The sequence below is a fragment of the Somniosus microcephalus genome, chromosome 6, assembly GCF_052327205.1.
Source record: "Somniosus microcephalus isolate GS21.2 chromosome 6, FLI_Smic_1.0, whole genome shotgun sequence".
Taxonomy (NCBI): Eukaryota; Metazoa; Chordata; class Chondrichthyes; order Squaliformes; family Somniosidae; genus Somniosus; species Somniosus microcephalus.
Genome location: NC_140992.1, coordinates 198,077,097 through 198,097,082, shown reverse-complemented (window position 1 = coordinate 198,097,082; position 19,986 = coordinate 198,077,097). Strand labels below are relative to the sequence as shown.

General features: G+C 47.4%; 1 protein-coding gene across 1 annotated transcript in view; it reads right to left on the bottom strand.

Annotated features, from left to right (window-relative positions):
* The window catches only part of LOC147116322 (adhesion G protein-coupled receptor G5-like), a 793,199-nt gene that overhangs the window by 748,026 nt on the left and 25,187 nt on the right, over positions 1-19,986 (bottom strand). The window contains exons 7-9 of the mRNA XM_085992042.1: positions 4,198-4,320; positions 4,077-4,107; positions 1,538-1,664 (exon numbers count right to left, since the gene is read on the bottom strand). Of these exons, the coding sequence (XP_085848168.1) occupies positions 1,538-1,664; positions 4,077-4,107; positions 4,198-4,320 (281 nt within the window). The remainder of the gene's footprint in view (positions 1-1,537; positions 1,665-4,076; positions 4,108-4,197; positions 4,321-19,986) is intronic.

Here is a 19,986-nt window from a genome sequence, read left to right as displayed (position 1 = left end):
CAGGTTAGGTTGATTTGGCTGTGATAAATTGACCCTTAGTGTTAGGGGATTAAATACGTGGGGTTACGGGGATAGGGTGGGATATGTGTCGGTGCAGGCTCGATGGGCCGAAATGGCCTCTATCTGCACTGTAGAATCTGTGATCTGTGATCTGTGACTCCCGCTCTCCCCTCCCCCCCGACTCCCGCTCTCTCTCTTCTTCCCCCCCCCCCGACTCCCGCTCTCTCTCTCCTCCCCCCCGACTCCCGCTCTCTTCTCCCCCCCGACTCCCGCTCTCTCCCCCCTCCCCGACTCCCGCTCCACCCCCCCCCCCCCGGACTCCCGCTCCACCCCCCCCCCCGGACTCCCGCTCCACCCCCCCCCCCGGACTCCCGCTCCACCACCCCCCCCCGGACTCCCGCTCCCCCCGCCTACCCTCCCGCTCTCGCCCCCACCCTCCCGCTCTCGCCCCCACCCTCCCGCTCTCACCCTCCCGCCTCCCGCTCTCGCCCCCACCCTCCCGCTCTCGCCCCCACCCTCGCCCCCACCCTCCCGCTCTCGCCCCCGCCCTCGCCCCCACCCTCCCGCTCTCGCCCCCGCCCTCGCCCCCACCCTCCCGCTCTCGCCCCCGCCCTCCCGCTCTCGCCCCCGCCCTCCCGCTCTCGCCCCCGCCCTCGCCCCCACCCTCCCGCTCTCGCCCCCGCCCTCGCCCCCACCCTCCCGCTCTCGCCCCCACCCTCCCGCTCTCGCCCCCACCCTCCCGCTCTCGCTCTCCCCGGCCCCCACTCTCTCCCCCCGACCCCCACTCTCTCCCCCCGACCCCCACTCTCTCCCCCCGACCTCTCCCCGACTCCCACTTTCTCTCCCTGACTTCCACTCTCTCCCTGACTCCCGCTCTTGCTCCCCCCAAATCCCGCTCTCGCTCTCCCTGACTCCCGCTCTCTCTCTCCCCCCGACTCCCATTCTCTCTCTCCTCGACCCCCATTCTCTCTCTCCTCGACCCCCGCTCTCTACACGACTCCCGCTCTCTCTCCCCGGTTCCCGTTCTCGCTCTCCGCGACTCCCGCTCTTGACATTACCACTATGCGACCGCTTGTTCTATGATAGTTTTCAGCATTGTCCTGAAGTGTGGGGCCTCTGGCCATGCAATTACATAGAATAGAAGCAATTTTAGGGGCATGTGCAAAGTTTAGTGACCATTCCATTAATGCAACACAGGAACTTGCTAGTTTAACATTTTATATCAATTTTAAATGAATTAGCTGAAGACAAAATAAGGAATACAAACCCTAATTTGTTGTAAATAGGATTTCTCTCCTATTTGTCACTATGAGAGTTGGAAAAGTATTTTCATATATTATGTTAGAGGGAGGCCAGGTATCTCCTCAAGACTGGGAGCCTAGCACAGCAGCAGACTGGAGACTTGGGGAAGGTCAGGAAAACATCAGGCATTATTTGATACAAAGACAATCCAAGAAAGATGGCTTTTTTCTGTTATGTATCAGAAATTGATTGTGTTTTGAGACTGACAATGCATTCTAGAAGAATGGTTACCTACATGTTAGAAATTTGACCAATACATCGCTCTATGATTGTGTCCACTTTTCTAGCTGCTTCTAACTGTTGTTCATTTCCATCAATAGAAGTCAGTTGGCGGTGCAAGGAAAGACAAGTTTGGTTCAGACCTAAATGGAAAAGGAGAGGATATAATGAAGAGGTCAATACAAATAAGCTCGAGTCCATTGAAATCCTTACTGGAAAGCTGTAACAAACACCCCAGAGCATGGCCCCAATGTAAATAAAGTCTTCACGTGGCTACTATATTTTGGGGGTGAAATTCCTTTCTCAGCTCTGTAATAAGTCGGTTAATGATTTGGGGGGAAATTTCCCCATTTTAAACTAAGTGGATTAATAATGACTTTATTCAAATAGTGAACAGAGGCACTTCACCAGACACATTAATCAGCTTGTTATAAATAATGCAGAGTAACAATTCCATCATGTTACTGAGGGGTCACATCCATTCTCCTAGAATTACTGGAATTTATGAGATGTTCTAACACACTTGAATAATCATTTACTGTGCCTGCTGGCATTCCATTTCCTGACAGAGATATCATTTGTGCTTCTTTATATTAAGATCTACATGGTCACTCCCCAAAAATGGAGCAAATTAATTTTACAGGCACTTTTCAAGGTTTGTGCCCTCATTTACATGTTCAGGACACTTTGGGGTCTCATTCTCTCTTTATCCACTGATGGGTCTTTATTTTCATTCAGTGAATTACGATTCATTTTCAGAACTTTGTGCGCTTCCCATGAGTTTGTGTGTGAATGAAGCTAATTAAGGTGCAACTCCAAGGATTTTGCTGAACCACTGGTCATCACCGGTCAAGAAAGATCTGTCGTCATCCAAAAGTGTGCTTAGTGGCTCAATCCAGTCTTTTACTTTGTAAATTTGTACATGGGACCGACCATGACTAACCTCGACCACCTGTTACAAGCAGCCACGCTCTACCAATAAAGCAGCAGTGTCAGTAGCAGCTAAAGCAATTATTGCTCTTAACCATTTCTCAGTGGGCAGACCCAACGGCTTAAAATGAACCTGCCCATGTGGACAGGCACATGCACGTTAAATGTTAATGAGGGAAATATAACCTCCACAGTATTTCTCGCCACTTGGAAACCCACTGGTGCCAGTAATGGGGGAAAAAAATAATTGAAAACAAATTGCACAAAGGCTGTTTAGAGCCTAAGTGCAAACAGGAAATAAAATAAGAAAATGGCCCAGAGATTGTCTAAAACCATTTCCTTTACATCACTGTGCCCTTTAAATTAACCTTACTCACTCGCAACTCTGGATGCTTGGTTTCCTGGGGTATTTAGTGCTTGATGCCGTTGATGCCCCCACACTGGGAAACCACATGTAGCATCTCCTAGTCCTCTTTCATACTGACGTAACAGAAGACCCACCTATTTGGCACAGGAACTTCCGAAGCCTGCCCCACCCTGACTGGAAACTTTAACGGGGCAAAGAATAGGCAGAGATAAATCAGGACTGGCCTCTGCCAAATTTCCTGCTCTATTTTTGGAAATGAAAATTGGCCCCCTAGTGTCTCCGAGGTAACACCATTCAACAGCAGACTCTAACTGTTGCCCTAACACTCAACCATTTTTATTCACTGCACGGACCACTTAGATTTTTAGGTGTACTCATGTACATCTAACTTATTGATTTAACTTGGCTGAGATCTACATACATAGCCATTGATTCTTCCTTGGCTAGAGTTGATTCTTCATTAGCTACAGGTGTCATAGACACAGATCCTGCTGCATGAAGCATTATTTTCCCATTTTATATGATCTCACATAGATTAATGGACATATTATAGAAATAAAGAACTTGCATTTATATAGCGCCTTTTGCAACTTCAAGGAGGTCTTAACGTCAATAAGCTTTGGCCTGGATATCCAACTTAGATATTGACATTTGATTTGCTTTGCTACTACCATATGGAAGAAGAAGTACTGCACAGGATATTTAGCCTGGATTATGTGCTCAAGACTCTGGAATGGGACTTGAATCCAGAGCCTGATAACTCAGAGGCAAGAATGCGACCACTAAGTCAAGCATGACACACTGTTATGCAGCTCATAATTAATGTATCATGCCCAAAGGACGTTTTAGCAATGATGAACACCAGCCATCCACAGCGCTGGTGGCTCTGGGTCATTCACCTCAGAGTTCTGCACGGAGGCGGAAAAAGCAAAGCGACAATTTTCCTGCAGCTCCTACCACCACTTGTATAGTGCCGGTAATTATTTGGGGTGGGTTTGGGGCAGAAGTGGGGTGGAAATGGGCTGGAGGAGTCACCCATGCTCCCTTAACCCCATTTCCGTGAGGCAGATCAGGCTCCAGGCTAACCTCAAAGGGATTGATATTTTTGGGAGGATAATTCACCCTGAAATATTTCAATTATGGTTATTGATATTAGTTTTATTGCTGAAACCAATTGAAAGTTGTCTATTTAAACTGCTTTTACTTTAGATTTACATTTTCCAGACCTGAATGACAGATTAAAAAATCATTTATTTACCTGTTGAAGAGGAGATACTGGTTATGGATTCCTAAGGTAGAAATTTACAACATCAGATCATTTTTCAATGAAGTAGGTTATTCTAAGAAATTGTAGGTGAAGTATGTTAATTCTATCTTACCAGGGATGTTTCACAAGGGATGTCTGCCACTGTTGTAGTGACATTGACATTCACATTATTGGGATGGTTACTCCATGTTGTAACATTAAATCGATCACCACTTGGGAAAATGTCAAGAAGGCCCTTTAAAGAAACACGATAAAAATATTACAACTGCTCCTAAAGTAAAGACTCATACAGTGTATATTTGGAGCTTGCTAAATAATACTGTTTAATTTCTTATCCCTTTGACAACAGGTACCGGATACTGAGTGGGTAATTATCCACGGCCGGTCTTTGTTAAATTCACATAAATGAACATTTCAGTCATCAAACAGGCTGCGTGTGCTTGGGTGACATTCTGGGAGGGGATGTTGGAATGAGTCATCAGTTGTGTATCAATAGGCAGCTGAGGTCATTGGCTGGGCATACTGGACCTGGTCATCTCCTACTGTGGGCTTCAGGGGTGTTGTGTTGCCTGCCTCCTCTGCTCAGGTGGCACTGGTCACAGAGGCATTGCTGGTGTTTATATCATGTGTACCTCCAGAAGGGGGCTTGGCATTTTCCCAGTTCCAATCGGAGACTCCAGCATTTCAATCCCAATTTCAGTTATGGAGCCTGTGTGGGTTTAGTGAAACATTTTGAGCTAACCTCCCCCCCATTTCTGCTGCCAGTAGAGTTGTAAGTGTTTGCCTCATCCCCCTTCCCATTCCTCCTCCACTATCTATTTTTTTAGTTCAGTATCTTTCAGGGTTTCTGTATAACCTGGCATCATGGTGGTGATTATGCAGTGCAGGGTAAGGGTGAGTCTCTAGAGTTTCCTGGATTTATGGGGGCAGAGCTCCAGGGGAGTTTTTGCCATGGAGTTTACAGAGTGCTGCCAGGTCTGGAGCGACTGCTCATTCTAGAGGTAATGGAACAGGTCAGACTAGCCAAGTGAAACATATCAGCCAGTTGTTAGAAGGCCGTGATCGATTTAGTTCTATTTACAGTTAAAAGGATATACTAGACGGTTCTAGGACTGAACCTATTTGGCTTGAGTTAACGAACAGAGGGGAAGCTGCTATATTGCTGGGAGATTTTTTTTATAGAGCTCCAAACAGTGAGAAGGAGATAGATGACCAAATTTGTTGGCAAATGTCAATGGGGTGTAACAAAAATAGAGTAGTAATATTAGAAGACTTTAATTACCCTAATATAGACTGGGAAAAACATAGTGCTGAGGGTAGGGAAGGAGAGAATTTCTGATTATGTGTACAGCAGAACTTTTTCGATCAATATGTCTCCAGTCCAAGAAGGAGAAAGCAGTTCTTGGTCTAGTTCTGAGAAATGAAGTAGTGTAACTGGAGTGCGTTACATTAGGAAATGATCTAGCTAACCGTGACCAGACATAATTTGGTTTAGAGTAATTATGGAAAGAGACCAGAAACTAGGTAAAAATGCTCAACTGGGGAAGAGCTAATTTCAGTGATTTAAGAAGGGACCTAGCACAGGTAGATTGGAAAAGGCGATTGCAGGGTAAAGCAGTAACAGAACAATGGAAGGCATTCAGGGATGAGATAGTTCAGGTACAAGCTAGGCATATTCCTTTGAAGGGAAATGCTAGAGCATCCAAAACTAATGTGCCCTGGATGACAAAGGAAATAAAAGTTAAAGTAAAACAGAAAAAGGTGGCTTATGATAAATGTCAGGAGCAAGATTCAGTTAATAAGCAGGAAGATTATGGAAAGTACAGGAGGGAATTGAAAAAGTTAATATGGGAGGCAAAGAGGGGTTATGAGAAAAGATTAGCGGGCAACATTAAATTGCACCCTAAAACATTTTATAAACATGATGGCTGGAATTTTCTGAGGTTGCAGGTGCGATTGGAGGAGGGTCGGGTGGGAAATTTGAAGTAAGTTGCAGCGGGTCGGGAACCACCATCATCTCACCCCCACGTACCTTTCCATCGGGCGGGTTTGCCGGTGCGGCAGTGACCTGACTGGCAGAGGCAGGTGACCTAATTCAAATCATTAACAGGTAGTTGTCAGACCCTTCAGAGTGTTCTTCAGTCTACCTTTTGAATTTCCCTGGATGCCCACGGGATTCACGCAGCTCGGGAGCCACATCTGTCAATTTGAGGCGGGAGTTGAGTGGCTATTGCTGCAACTGATTAGATGACAGCATGAAATATACTATAAAACCTCCCACCTCACAGCTGGTCACTTTCCTCAGGCAGAAGCTGTTGCTGACTGCATTCCCAGCAAACATTTAGGTTTCTACAAGCTACAAGTGTTTCCAACAAAGTGGCCATCCAGTCTCACCTTATTGTTACAACCTATCACTCCATTGACAGTTTGCTCCTCTGATCTCTACTTGACCTGACATCTGTTCCATCAGCATGGGTGCCATTTATACTGTCTCACCTTGGTCCTCAGAATCAGACCACGATGAGCCCCAACACCATCGGCACCAACAAGAACACCACCAACCTTCTCCTCAACCACCTGATGCTGCACAGGACAGAAGGCATCAGCGCAGGGCTGCACTGTGCCGAAGGCAAAACCCCTAACACAGGGAATACAGGCAGAGGATGAGCTTCCTCAAGGAGGCTCAGGCTATTGTGTCAGGTCATCGCAGACAATTGCAAATTGCTCGAGCAAGATCTGCAGCCCAGAGGAGCGGGTGGACACGCCTTACCAGTGCCTGTCACAGTCACCAGCACCCTCAACTTCTTCACCTCAGGCTCCTTCAAGGGCTCTGCAGCAGACATTTGCGGCATCTCGCAGTCGGCCACCCAGAAATGCAGCACACAGGTCACTGATGCCCTGTTGGACAAGTCAGCCAATTATATCAATTTTGCCACTGATGAAGCTAGTGTTACTGAGCGGGCGCTCAGCTTTACCACACTGGCTGGCTTCCCACGGGTGCAGGGCGACATAGAAACATAGAAGATAGGAGCAGGAGTAGGCCATTCGGCCCCTCGAGCCTTCTCCGCCATTCAATGAGATCATGGCTGATCATCCAAATTCAGTGCCCCGTTCCTGCCTTCTCTCCATATCCCTTGATCCCTTTAGCCTTAAGGAATATATCCAACTCTTTCTTGAATATATTTAATGAATTGGCCTCTACTGCCTTCTTTGGCAGAGAATTCCACAGGTTCACCACTCTCTGGGTGAAGAAATTCCTCCTCATTTCTGTCCTAAATGGCTTACCCCTTATCCTTAGACTGTGACCCCTGGTTCTGGACTCCCCGACCATCGGGAACATCCTTCCTGCATCTAGTCTGTCTAGTCCTGTTAGAATTTTATAAGTTTCAATGAGATCCCCTCTCATTCTTCTAAACTCCAGCGAGTATAAGTCTAATCGACCCAATCTCTCCTCAAACTGCACACAATACTCAAGATGTGGTCTCACCAAGGCCCTGTACAACTGCAGCAAGATGCCCTTGTTCTTGTACTCAAACCCTCTCGCTACGAAGGCCAACATACCATTTGCCTTCTTAACCGCCTGCTGCACCTGCATGCTTACCTTCAGCGACTGGTGCACAAGGACACCCAGGTCTCATTGCACTTCCCCTTCTCCCAATCTATTGCCATTCAGATAATAATCTGCCTTCCTGTTTTTGACACCAAAGTGGATAACCTCGCATTTATCCACGTTATATTGCATCTGCCATGCTTCTGCCCAATCACCCAACCTGTCCAAATCATACTGAAGTTTCTCGGCATCCTCCTCACAGCACACACGCCCACCCAGCTTTGTGTCATCTGCAAACTTGGAGATATTACATCTAGTTCCCTCATCTAGATCATTAATATATATTGGGAATAGCTGGGGTCCTAGGACCGATCCCTGCGGTACCCCACTAGTCACTGCCTGCCAGTCGGAAAAAGAGCCGTTTATTCCAACTCTTTGCTTTCTGTCTGCCAACCAGTTCTCTATCCAAGTCAATACCTTGCCCCCAATCCCATGTGCCTTAACTTTACACGCCAATCTCTTATGCGGGACCTTATCGAAAGTCTTTTGAAAGTCCAAATACACCACATCCACTGGTTCTCCCTTATCTATTTTAACCAGCTACATTCTCAAAAAATTCCAGTAGATTAGTCAATCACGATTTACCTTTTGTAAATCCATGTTGACTTTGTCCGATCCTGTCACTGTTTTCCAAGTGCTCTGCTATTACATCTTTTATAATGGACTCTAGCATTTTCCCCACTACCGATGTCAGGCTTACCGGTCTGTAATTCCCCGTCTTCTCTCTACCACCTTTTTTGAAGAGTGGGGTAACATTAGCTACCCTCCAATTCATGGGTACTATTCCAGAGCCTATCGAATGTTGGAAGATGACCAGCAATGCATCTACTATTTCTAGGGCCACTTCCTTAAGTACCCTAGGATGTAGATTATCAGGCCCTGGAGATTTGTCGGCCTTCAATCCCGTCAATTTCCCCAACACCATTTCCCTACAAATAGTGATTTCTTTCAGTTCCTCCCTTTCATCAGACCCTATGTTCTCCGACATCTCTGGGAGGTTATTTGTGTCCTCAAGGAGGTTGTTTAATTGGTCTGCCATTTCTTTGTTCCCCATTATAAATTCTCCTGATTCTGACTGTAAGGGACCTATACTTGACTTCACCAATCTTTTTCTCTTCACATATCTATAAAAGCTTTTACAGTCAGTTTTTATGTTCCCTGAAAGCTTACTCTCATACTCTATTTCCCCCCTCTTAATTAATCCCTTTGTGCTCCTTTGTTGAATCCTAAACTGCCCCCAATCCTCAGGTTTATTGCTTTTTCTGGCCAATTTATATGTCCTCTCCTTGGATCTTATGCTATCCCTAATTTCCCTTGTTAGCCACGGTTGAGTCACCTTTTTTGTTTTCATTTTTATGCCAAACTGGGGTGAACAAATTCTGTAGTTCATCCACGCGGTCTTTGAATGTTTGCCATTGCCTATCCACCGTCAACCCTTTGAGTGACATTCGCCAATCAATCCTACCCAGCTCGCACCTCATACCATCGTAGTTTCCTTTATTTTAATTCAGGACCCTAGTCTCTGAGTCAACTACTTCACTCTCCATCTTAATGAAGAATTCTATCATATTATGATCGCTCTGACCCAGGAGGCCTCGTACAACAAGATTGCTAATTAATCCTTTCTCATTACATAATACCCAGTCTAAGATGGCCTGATCTCTAGTTCTTTCCTCGACATATTGGTCCAGGAAACCATCCCGTATACACTCCAGGAATTCCTCCTCCATAGTATTGTTACTAATTTGGTTAGCCCAATCTATATGTAGATTAAAGTCACCCATGATAACTGCTGTGCCCTTATTGCACGCTTCTCTAATTTCCCTTTTAATGCCATCCCCAACCTCCGCATTACTGTTTGGAGGTCTATATACCACTCCCACTAACATTTTCTGCCCCTTGGTATTTCTCAGTTCTACCCATACAGATTCCACATCATCAGAGCTAATATCCTTCCTTACAAATGTGTTAATCCCCTCTTTAACCAGTAATGGTACCCCACCTCCTTTTCCTTTTTGCCTATCTTTCCTGAATATTGAATACCCCTGGATGTTGAGTTCCCAGCCTTGGCCACCCTGGAGCCATGTTTCCGTAATCCCAATCATATCATATTCATTTACCTCTATTTGCGCAGCTAATTCATCCACCTTATTACGAATGCTCCTCGCATTAAGACACAAAGCCTTCAGGCTTGTTTTTTTTAACGCTCTTAGACCTTTTAGAATTATTATTTACTGTGGCCATGTTTGATTTAAGCCGTTGATTTCTCTGACATCGACTGCACACACGTGGCTATCAGGGGACCCCATCATAACCCAGGAAACTTTGTCAACCGCAAGGGCTTCCACTCCCTCAATGTGCAGCTGTTCTACAACCATAGGAAGATCATCATGCATGTGTGTGCCAAATTCCCTAGAAGATGCGATTACTCTTGCATCCATTGCCAGTCCACCCTCCCTCTGCTCTTCGCTCCTCCAAACAGACTTTCCAGCTGGCTGCTTGGAGACAAGGGCTAGCCATTGAAGATGTGGCTCATGACAGCCTTGAAGAGGCCAAGTACTGAGGCTTAGGAGAGATACAATGAAAGTCACATTTCCACCAGATGTGTCATAAAGCAGACAATAGGCATACTCGAAATGCGCTTCAGATGCCTTGACAGATCTGGAGGAGCCCTTCAGTACACACCAGCCAGGGTCTCCAGAATCATCGTGGTTTGCTGCGCCCTACACAACATAGCGCAGCAGCGAGGATTAGCGCCGCATGAGGAGTATGGCACTGAGCGCACAGCCTCTTCAGAGGAGGAGGAGGAGCAACAGCTGGAAGACTAGGAGGAGCAGGAGCAGGAGGAACCTGTGGACCAGATCCCACTCGCACCTGAGCACATTGTTACTCAGATGGCTAGGGATGGCCTCATCATGTCCAGATTTACTTAACTTTACGCAGTACACACATATGGCTGTCACATGCTGCGCCAGGTTAGCACCACTCCGCAGCAACTTCATAAAGGATCCCTACAATGACCAAGCAATTCCTTTCACACTGACCACCATTGCTGGAGGTACTGTTACGTCTCACCATTCACTGCAACTCACTAAGCCACTTCCAAAGGTGCACACAAATGTGTCCAAGATGGGAAAGTGGTGAAAATAAAGATTTTTATGGTTGACAATACATTAATGGAAACTTGATATTAACATTGACTAGAACACCCAATTGGCTACCCTTGTGAATCTATCTGTGCGTCACCTTTCTTTTCCACGTGCTTCTATGAGGTGCAACCCCTATGGCTTCAGGAGAGGTAGAGGCAAGCTGCTCACTTCCCTGCTGCGACTGCTTAGACACTTTTGGCGGATGTCCTCTGTGTTTTGGAAACTGTGATGGCCCCGCCAAAGTCTGCTCCTCCTGTGACTGTGCAGGGGCAGACTCAGCCATCGCAATCTGAGAAACCATCTGGGGCTTTGGCTGAGGGGAGGCAATGGGGGAGAAGTGTAAGTGCTTTCAGAGAAGCCCCCACTTCCATGTCCCCTCTCACCATCATCACTCTCATGGACCACCTGCACTTCCCTGCTAGCAAGGAGCTGGAGAGCACCTTGCTGCACATCAGTGGGGCCATGAGGATCCAGGTCTACGCTGACATCCCTCCTAGACATGAGCTCTATGAGCCTCTGCCATCTATTCTCCATAGATAGCCATCAATTCTCTATAGAGATCATGCGCTCCTGTGAGTGACGCATTAGCTCTTCCATGCAGGTGGCCATCCAATCCATGGAAGAGCCTACAGTCACCATCGCCTGCGACATGGTGGTGCTCATGTTGGAGATGGACTCCTCCATTCTCTGCACATTTGCAGACATCGCGCTCCCTAAACCTGTCAGAGACTCCTGCACTTCTTTCTGCACCTCCAGGATCGCCCTCTTTCCAGATGGTTCCAGAGACTCAGCGTCTGCATGCAGCTGAGCAGAGCTGGGAGCATCCTGTGTCCTCTGGCGAGGAGTCTCCACTGCTGTCCCTGTTTCCACCATCTGCTCTTGCTCACTTGTGACAGACCAGGTGACAACGCTACTCTAACTCGCATGGGACCCACAGAGGTGTGCATCTCTGCGCTGGTGCTGGGTGCTCCTATGTCTGGTGACGCTGCACCCTCAGAGGCTGGAGGTTCCTCTGAGGAGTCATCTTCCTCTTTCTCCTGGACAATGGGGGGCAGGGGGATCTTGATGGACCTGTGGGAGAGTAAAGAGGTGAGTTAGATATGTAATATGAAGAATGGGTACAGATACCATTATGCACATGATTACCATTCAGTGGCTAATGACATCAGTCCCCATATGAGTGACTGATGTATCCCATGTAGCTGTATGATGTGTAATTCTGTCACCAGGTTGCTGAGATGCCTCCTCTCTCCGTCTCCCACCACCAGCTGCTCAGCCACTCCCAATACTCCCAACGCAGCCTCCTCTGCTGTTGTAAGGGTGGCAAATGATGGGGGCCCACCTCCAGTTCTCTCCCTCTCCCTCTTATTGTGTGCTCTCTTCTCCTGCAAGGAGGGAAAGAGAAGGTTGAGTGAGAGTGATGGAATGAGTGTAAGGAATGAATGGGTTACATCTTTAGAGGAAGACTATGATGGATTGGGGTGGCACTGCCAAGTGGCCTCCTTGTGTGTTGTTAGTTGGTATGATCGCATTAGGATGAGGGTGAGTGTGAGGAGTGGCTAATAAGATGGGGATGTGATAATGTAGATAGAGAGGTGGATGTGCAAGGTATGTTGGTGTGAGTAACGATGTGCAGGAGTAGGGTTTGGAAGGCAGAGTGATGGGGATGTGATGAGAGGCACAGCAGGGTGAAGTTGAGTGTGGCTTTGTACTCATCTTTCCTGATCTAATGAGATCATTGAAATATTTATTGCACTGCACCCAGGTCCTCCTGAACACATCTCTGCTGTTGACCTCTGCAATTTGGAGCCAGGCTCTTTTTGTCTCCTGGGGAGGTCTCTTCCACCCATTGGAAGGGAAGAGGACCTCCTTTACTGCTCTGACTCCCTCCACAAGCATATGGAGGGAACCATTGGAGAACCTGGGTGCAGCCCTCTGCCTCTGTGCAGCCATCTCTCCAACTGTTCGAAGCAATCAAAACCTCCAGTCTGCTGCCTGCACACTCCTAGATGAACCTTCAAATGCAATGTGGCCATGGCTCCTTTAAATATCCCAGCTGAAAACGCATCGTCGATGACATCACCAGACCCGCACCATTTAAAAGGGCCAGGTAACGCGCAGGGCGGGCTTAATAGCCCCCATTAGCGCAGTCGATTTCTGCAATGGGATGGAAGCAACAACGGGATCGCAACCCACCACGCCAACCACCCGCACCCGACCCGTTCAGGTACAGAAAATTCTGGCCATAAAGTGTAAGAGATTAGCTAGGGAAAAATTTGGACCTATTAATGACTCAAAGGGAAATTTTCATATAGAGGCAGAGAACATGGCTAAAGTATTAAATGACTACTTTACATCTGTCTTCACAGAGGACGCAGATGATGTTAATGTTACCCTAAAAGAGGAGAGGGAAGAGGAGAAGGATAGTAATGGATAGTAATAGATAGAGAAGACAGCGTTACTACTGCATGTTGGCAAGTCACCTGGTCTGTATAGAATGCACCCTAGGTTGCTGAAAGAAACAAAGGTAGAAATAGCAGAGGCATTGGTCACAACCTTTAAATCCTCAATGGATACAGGAGTAATGCCAGAGGACTGGAGGGATGCTAATGTTTTATCATGATTCAAGAAAGGGGAGAGAGATAAACCAGGAAACTGCAGGCCAGTCAGCCTAACATGGGTGGTGGGGAAGTTATTGGAAACAATTATTAGGAACAAAATAAACTTTAATTTGGAAAGGCATGGGTTAATCAAGGAGAGCCAGCATGGATTTGTTAAAGGCAAATCGTGTCTGACTAACTTGATTGAATTCTTTGATGAGGTAACAGAGAAGGTTGATTAATAGATGTTGTCTATATGGACTTTTGGAAGGCATTCGGCAAAATGCCACACAGGAGGCTTGTTAAGAAGATGGAAGCCCATGGAATTAAGGGGAAAGTGGCGGTATGGATATGGAATTGGCTCAGTGACAGGAAGCAGAGGGTGGTGGTGGATGGATGTTTTTCAGACTGGGAGGTGGTTTCCAGTGGCATTCCCCAAGGGTCAGTTTTGGGTCCATTGCTCTTTTCAAATTTTAGAAACAACCTAGACTCAGGTGTAGGGAGCAGCATTATAATGTTTGCAGATGATACAAAATTTGGCAATGTAGTAGATAGTGATGAGGATAGTTGTAGACTTCAGGATGACATAGGCATGATGGTGAAATGGGCAGAAGCATGGCAGACGGAGTTCAATGCAGAGAAGTGTGAATTGAAAGACAATATACTATAAATGGCACAATTTTGAAAAGTGTACATGAGCGGAGAGACCTTGGTGTCCATATACACAAATCCTTAAAGGTGCCACAGCAAGTTGATAAGGTTACTTGGGTTTATAAATAGAGGCATAGAATATAAAAGCAAAGAGATCATGCTAGAAATTTATAAATTACTGGTTAAGCCTCAGCTGGAGTATTGTGGACAATTCTGGGCAGCACTCTTCAGGAAAGATGCAAAGGCCTTAGAAAGGATGCATAGGAGGTTTACCAGGATGTTACCAGGGATGCGGCACTTCAGTTATGGGGAGAGGTTGGAAAAGTAAGGACTGTTGTCCTTGGAAGAGAAAAGGTTAAGTGGTGACCTAATAGAGGTTTTCAAGATGATGAGGGGTTCTGATTGAATACATTGAGAAAGGCTGTTCCCTCTGGCGAGTGGGTCAATAACCAGAGGTCACAGATTTAAAATAATTGGCATAAGATCTAGAGGAGAGATGAGGAGAAATCTTTTCACTCAGAGTTCTTGGATCTGGAACGCTCTACCTGAAAAGGTGGAGGAAGCTGATTCCACAAATAATTTTAAAAGGGAGTTGGGCAGGTAATTGAGGATGGGGAATTTACAGGGTTATGGACAAAAAGCGGGAGTGTGGGACTAAGCACGACTACTCTTCCAAAGAGCCAGCACAGGCACGATGGGCCGAATGGCCTCCTTCTATGCTGTAAGTTTCTATGATTCTATTTCTCATCAAGGATCTGGCCTCAGGCTCCAGTTCCCCGCTCATGCCAGGTTCTCAGTCTGCTCCTTGCAAGCACTTGTGGGGGATTCCCTTTGTGCCAGATTGAGGAGTGATGAAATACCCAAGGGCATCTTCAGTGATGTGCCGGCTGTCGGGCTTAGTGTTAGGGTCAGGTGCAGGATTTTAGCCAGTATTTTATAGCCACTAAGGAGCTGTGATTTAGGCCTGTAGGAGATGCACTGGGTGGGTTTTTATCCTGCTCATGTACTAATGTAATTGTGGCACTTTTAAAGGTTTTGTGGGGTCAGGTGTGTATAAGAGTGAGTTTCATAGAGATAATAGGGCACCTCTTTAACCTATTGCATGAGTACCTGCAGCCACACTCTGCTACTCTAATTGCTCTCTCTGTGGCTATGAAGTGCATTCAAATTTTATGACATCAGGTCATTTCAGGCAGCCACAAACGATCTCTGATCTATCAGCCAGGATGCAGTACAGGCATGGATTCATCAGGTGATTGATGCACTTTACAGGAGAGCTGGGGATTTTATCATCTTTCACATCACAGCAAGGCAACTGTGAGATAGGGTCATCCAGTTTACAGGGTTTTGGTCTTCGCAAAGCCTGGGGTGTAATCTATGTCGCCTACAGAACACCCCTTAACTATCTCAACAGGAAGAGCTTCCAATCCCTCAGTGTACAGATTGTGAGTGACAGCACTCAGAGGATGCTACACGTCAGATATATGGAAGTTTTCACAATGCATTCATCATTCAATATTCAGCCCACACTGACATCTTCAGTTAGGGAAATTATGAGGTATTTAAACTAGGAAGGGAGGGCTGGGAAAATAAAACCAACCAAGATCAGCTAATAGCGAAGGGCGAAATAGATGAGGATAATATTCATGCAAAAAACTATTTAGCAAGAGGGACATGGAATAGAGGAATAAAATCAAATGGACTAGTTATAAATGGGGGGAAAAGACTGAAGTTAAGGATACATTAGTAGGGATGTATTACAGACCTCCAAATTGTGGGAAGAAAATGGAAAAAATGAGTAGCAATAACAAAATTGTTATTCTGGATTTTAAGGGCTGGATTTTGCCAGGCCCAAGGAGGTGGAATTGGAGGCGTGTGAGGTGTTAAAATTGCAAAAAAATGGCGGGTGGCTCCGATCCTGCCTCCAGCCCGTCTCCGAGCAATTTTCCCAGAATCGGGGTTTCAGACCCCATTTCCATCCCACCTCCAAGAGGGGGATAGGCCCTTAAGGCCCTTAACAACCAGTTAATTGCCTCTATAATCCAATTTTGAGAGGCCTTTCTGATTTTAACACTTTTCCCCCATCCTGCACGTCTCCTCTGGAACACGCCAATTAATCCTGGCGGCCTCACAAGTGGATTGCTTACTAACAGCTGCAGCTCCACCATTAAAAAGGAGTTTTCACCAATGATCATTTGCAGGTGGCAGAACTTTGTTGTCTCAGGTCTGGGGGAACTTTGACCAGGCATACTCATTGTTCTGGAAGTTTGGAACCTGACACCCATCTCCAGTGTGACCTCCTGGAACACCCCTCTCCCCACCTTGACTGAGCGCTTCCTCAACTGAGGCATATACCAGAAGCATGGGAGCCATTTATTTCCTTTCCTCCTGGACATCAGACTCGGACGAAGACCAGCCGTGGCAGCAGCAGAACCATGAACAACAGCAGCACCAACAGCAGCAGCAACAACAGGAGCGCCAAGCTGTTGCTCACCCACCTGAAGCTGCACAGGCCAGAAGGCGCCAGCGCGCAACCACATTGCTGCCCGGGATGCAAGGGACGCATTCATGTTGGCCAGGTTTGCTTACACTTTTGCCTCACACCTTCTTACCAGAGCATCGACAATGGACAAGAACCTGCGGATTCCTATCACTCTGACCACCATACTGACAATTGCAAGTCGCTCTAAGCCCTCAATGTGGAAGTCCCATTTGCAAAATGACACAGGCCACAACCTCAACAGTTTGCCATCAGAATTTTTTATCACAAGCAACTGATGGTATTTCAAAAATAAACACAACATAACACCCAAGTAACTACCCTTGTAATTACTTGTGCATTATCTTCCTCTTACGCGAGCTCCTACATGGTGCTTCCCCTGTGGCTTCAGCAGATGTGGAGGCCCCTTGCTCACTTTCTTGCTGCTCCTGTCTCAACACCTTTGGCGGCCGTCCACTGGGGTTGCGAACCTGTGAGGGCTCGTCAACAGTCTGCTGCTCCTGTGGCTGTGCAGGGGTTGAGACGCTGATCTCAGTTGGGTGGGGACTCTGGTGGGGCTCTGAATGTGGGCTTTGCAGTGGCATGGTCGTGTGAGCGCTTGGAGAGGAGCCCCCACTTCCTTGTTGTCTACCACCAACAGCCCTCTCATGGGTCAGCCTCACTTCAGAGCTCCTTGCTGCATTTCAAGGGGGCTATGAGGACCCGTTTCTGCACTGGAGGTCCTACTCCAGAGGACTTCCATGAAGGTCTGGTTTCTATGCTCAATAGCTGACCATTGCTCCTCAAGAGATGTCAGTCTATTCTGAACAATGACCATGTTTTCAACACTCTAGCAACTTAGCATCTCCATGGCAGTAGCCATACTCTCCTCCACCATAGCCATCCTTTCCACGGAGTTTGTCAAACTTTCCTTGGTGATGCGTTCATGCGCCAATGCCTCCACAAAGGCTCTGCTCATGTTCGCGATGGACTCCTCCATTCGCTCGACACTTGCAGCGACCCTGGAGACAAAACCTGCCGGAGACTCCTGCACCAGTTCCTGGAGTTCCAGCACCGCTCTCCTTCTGGATGGACCCAGAGGCACAAGGTCGACATGCAGCTGAGCCGAGCTGGCAGAGTCCTGTGCTCTCTGTTGAGGACTCTCCACTGCTGTCCCTGTCTCCAGGTGCCAACACTACTCTATCTCGTGAAGGTCCCACCGAGGTGTGAGTGTCTGCGCTGTTGCTGGGTGCGCTGAATTCTGCTGACGCTGCGCCCTCAGAGATTGCAGCTTCCTCTGAGGAGTCTTGAAGCTCAGGCTGTTCCTCCTGGACAATGGGGATGGGGGCTGTCGATGGCCCTGTGGGGGTGTAAAGGAAAGAGTTAGAGTTGTGAGGTAAAGGTTGCATGCACATTGAATTGTGCAGATGATCATAAGTCAATCTATTAGAGCATCAGAATCATTATCAGTTACTCATGCAATGTGAATGAGAGAGATGCCAAACTATTCTGTCACCAGCTTGCTGTGATGCGCCCGTCTGTCCGTCCCCCACTTGCAAATCTTCCTCGACACCGGCAATTTCCAGGGCCACCTCCCCCAAGGTGGTGAGCTGGGCTACTGAAGGTGGCCCCCCTCCTTTCCTCGCTCTTTCCCTCTTATTGTGGGCTCTCTTTTCCTGCAATGAGGGACACAAGTGGAGTTTGAGTGAGAATGAAGAAGTGAGTGTAGAGAATCCATAGCATAGATGCTTAGGAGACAAAGGTCCCTCCCTGTGTGTTGTAAGTTGTTGTCATTGCATCACAATGATAGGGAGTGTGAGGGCTGCATGGTTGAATAGTTAAGTGCATGTGATGATAGAGAGCGAGAGAATGGGTAAGGGAGCAGGGATGTTAGTGTCAAGTGGGATGTGGAGGAAGAGTTTGGCAAAGCAGAGTGCTGGTGAGGAGAGGCAATAGGAATCAGATTGAGGGTGATGGGAAAGTCATACTCACTTTTCCTGTGTGGAGAAGGTCATGAAACCTCTTCCTGCGCTGCAGCCAGGTTCTGTGGCACATAGAGATTGAGTTGACCTCCTGGGCCACTTGCATCCACACAGCTTTAGTCTGCTGGAGAGACTTTTTCCTCCCTGAGGAAGGGAAGAGTACCACCTTATTTGATCTTGCTCCCTCCACCAGAGCTCATAGAGAGGCCTCCTCGAACCTTGGAGCACACTTTGGCCTATTGCTGGACATAGTTGCTGAATGAAGCGATCAAAACAATGGGCATAAAGTTTAAAGTCTCCAGAAGAAGCAAGGCTGCTTGCACGCCTTAAATCCAGCCGCATTGATGACGTCATCGGAGGCGACATTCTGTATGAAAAGACTCATTGGGCCAGGGGTTTCCACACGCTGGAAATCAAGTGCCCAATTAGGGCAAAATCGCACTTTTTTCCCACTTCACATTGGAGTCGGGGTCCTGGCACGAAAACCACCTGACACGCCCCAGCAGGCCCCCAATGACAAAATAGAGCCCTAAAAATCAACGTATCGATTGGGACAGAAAGGAAGTAAATGGAGGAATGGAATTCTGAAAATGTGTACAGGACTCCCTCCGCATGAGTAATGAAATAGATCAGATTTAGATGAGCTAAATGTGGGTGAGCTACTTGGGCGCAGTGATCATAACATGATAAGGTTTACGATCCAACTAGAAAGGGAAAGTCAGCAGGAAAATTCAAACACCAGATATGACATGGGCAGATTTTAGAAAGATGAGGGGAAAATTTTTAACCCCCAAAAAAAGCAGACTTGGGTCAGGTGTGATGTTAAAATGTTAAAAACCTGTACCTCAACCCTCCTCCAACCTGTCCACTTCCGGTTTTAACAGAGGCGGACAAACGGCCAGCTTCCAGGAGGTGGGGTGGCAATTTACATATCATAATGAGGCTGGCGTGCCTCGTATTTAACCACCATTTAAAATTTAACCCTTACTGGCCGAGTTTTCCGGGCCTCGAGAAACCCGGCGGCTAAAGAGAGGTGCGGACTGATGGATCCAGTGTCTTTCCACTTACCTGCTGGACCAACCTCCCGCGATGGGACACCAAGCACCCGCACTGACCCTTCCATTCTGCCCCTCTGCCCTTCTGATCTCCTCCGATCCCAGCCTCCGATCTCCCCCTGCTCCGGAACCCGATCTGCCTTCTGGCCACTGATCTCCCCCCGCTACGGCCTCTGATCTTGCCTCTGGCCTCCGATCTGCCCTCTGCCCACTCCCCATCCTTTCCGCTACCTCTTTCCCTCCTCTTTGCTTCCCGGCTGAGGTTTGGAGCTCAAAGGCTCTCAATCTGTCCGGCTGCGACCGGGAAACAGGGAGAAAAAATGAGAATCAGGTTCTGCCGTTAAATTCGGCAGGACCTACGAGAAACCTGTTCTT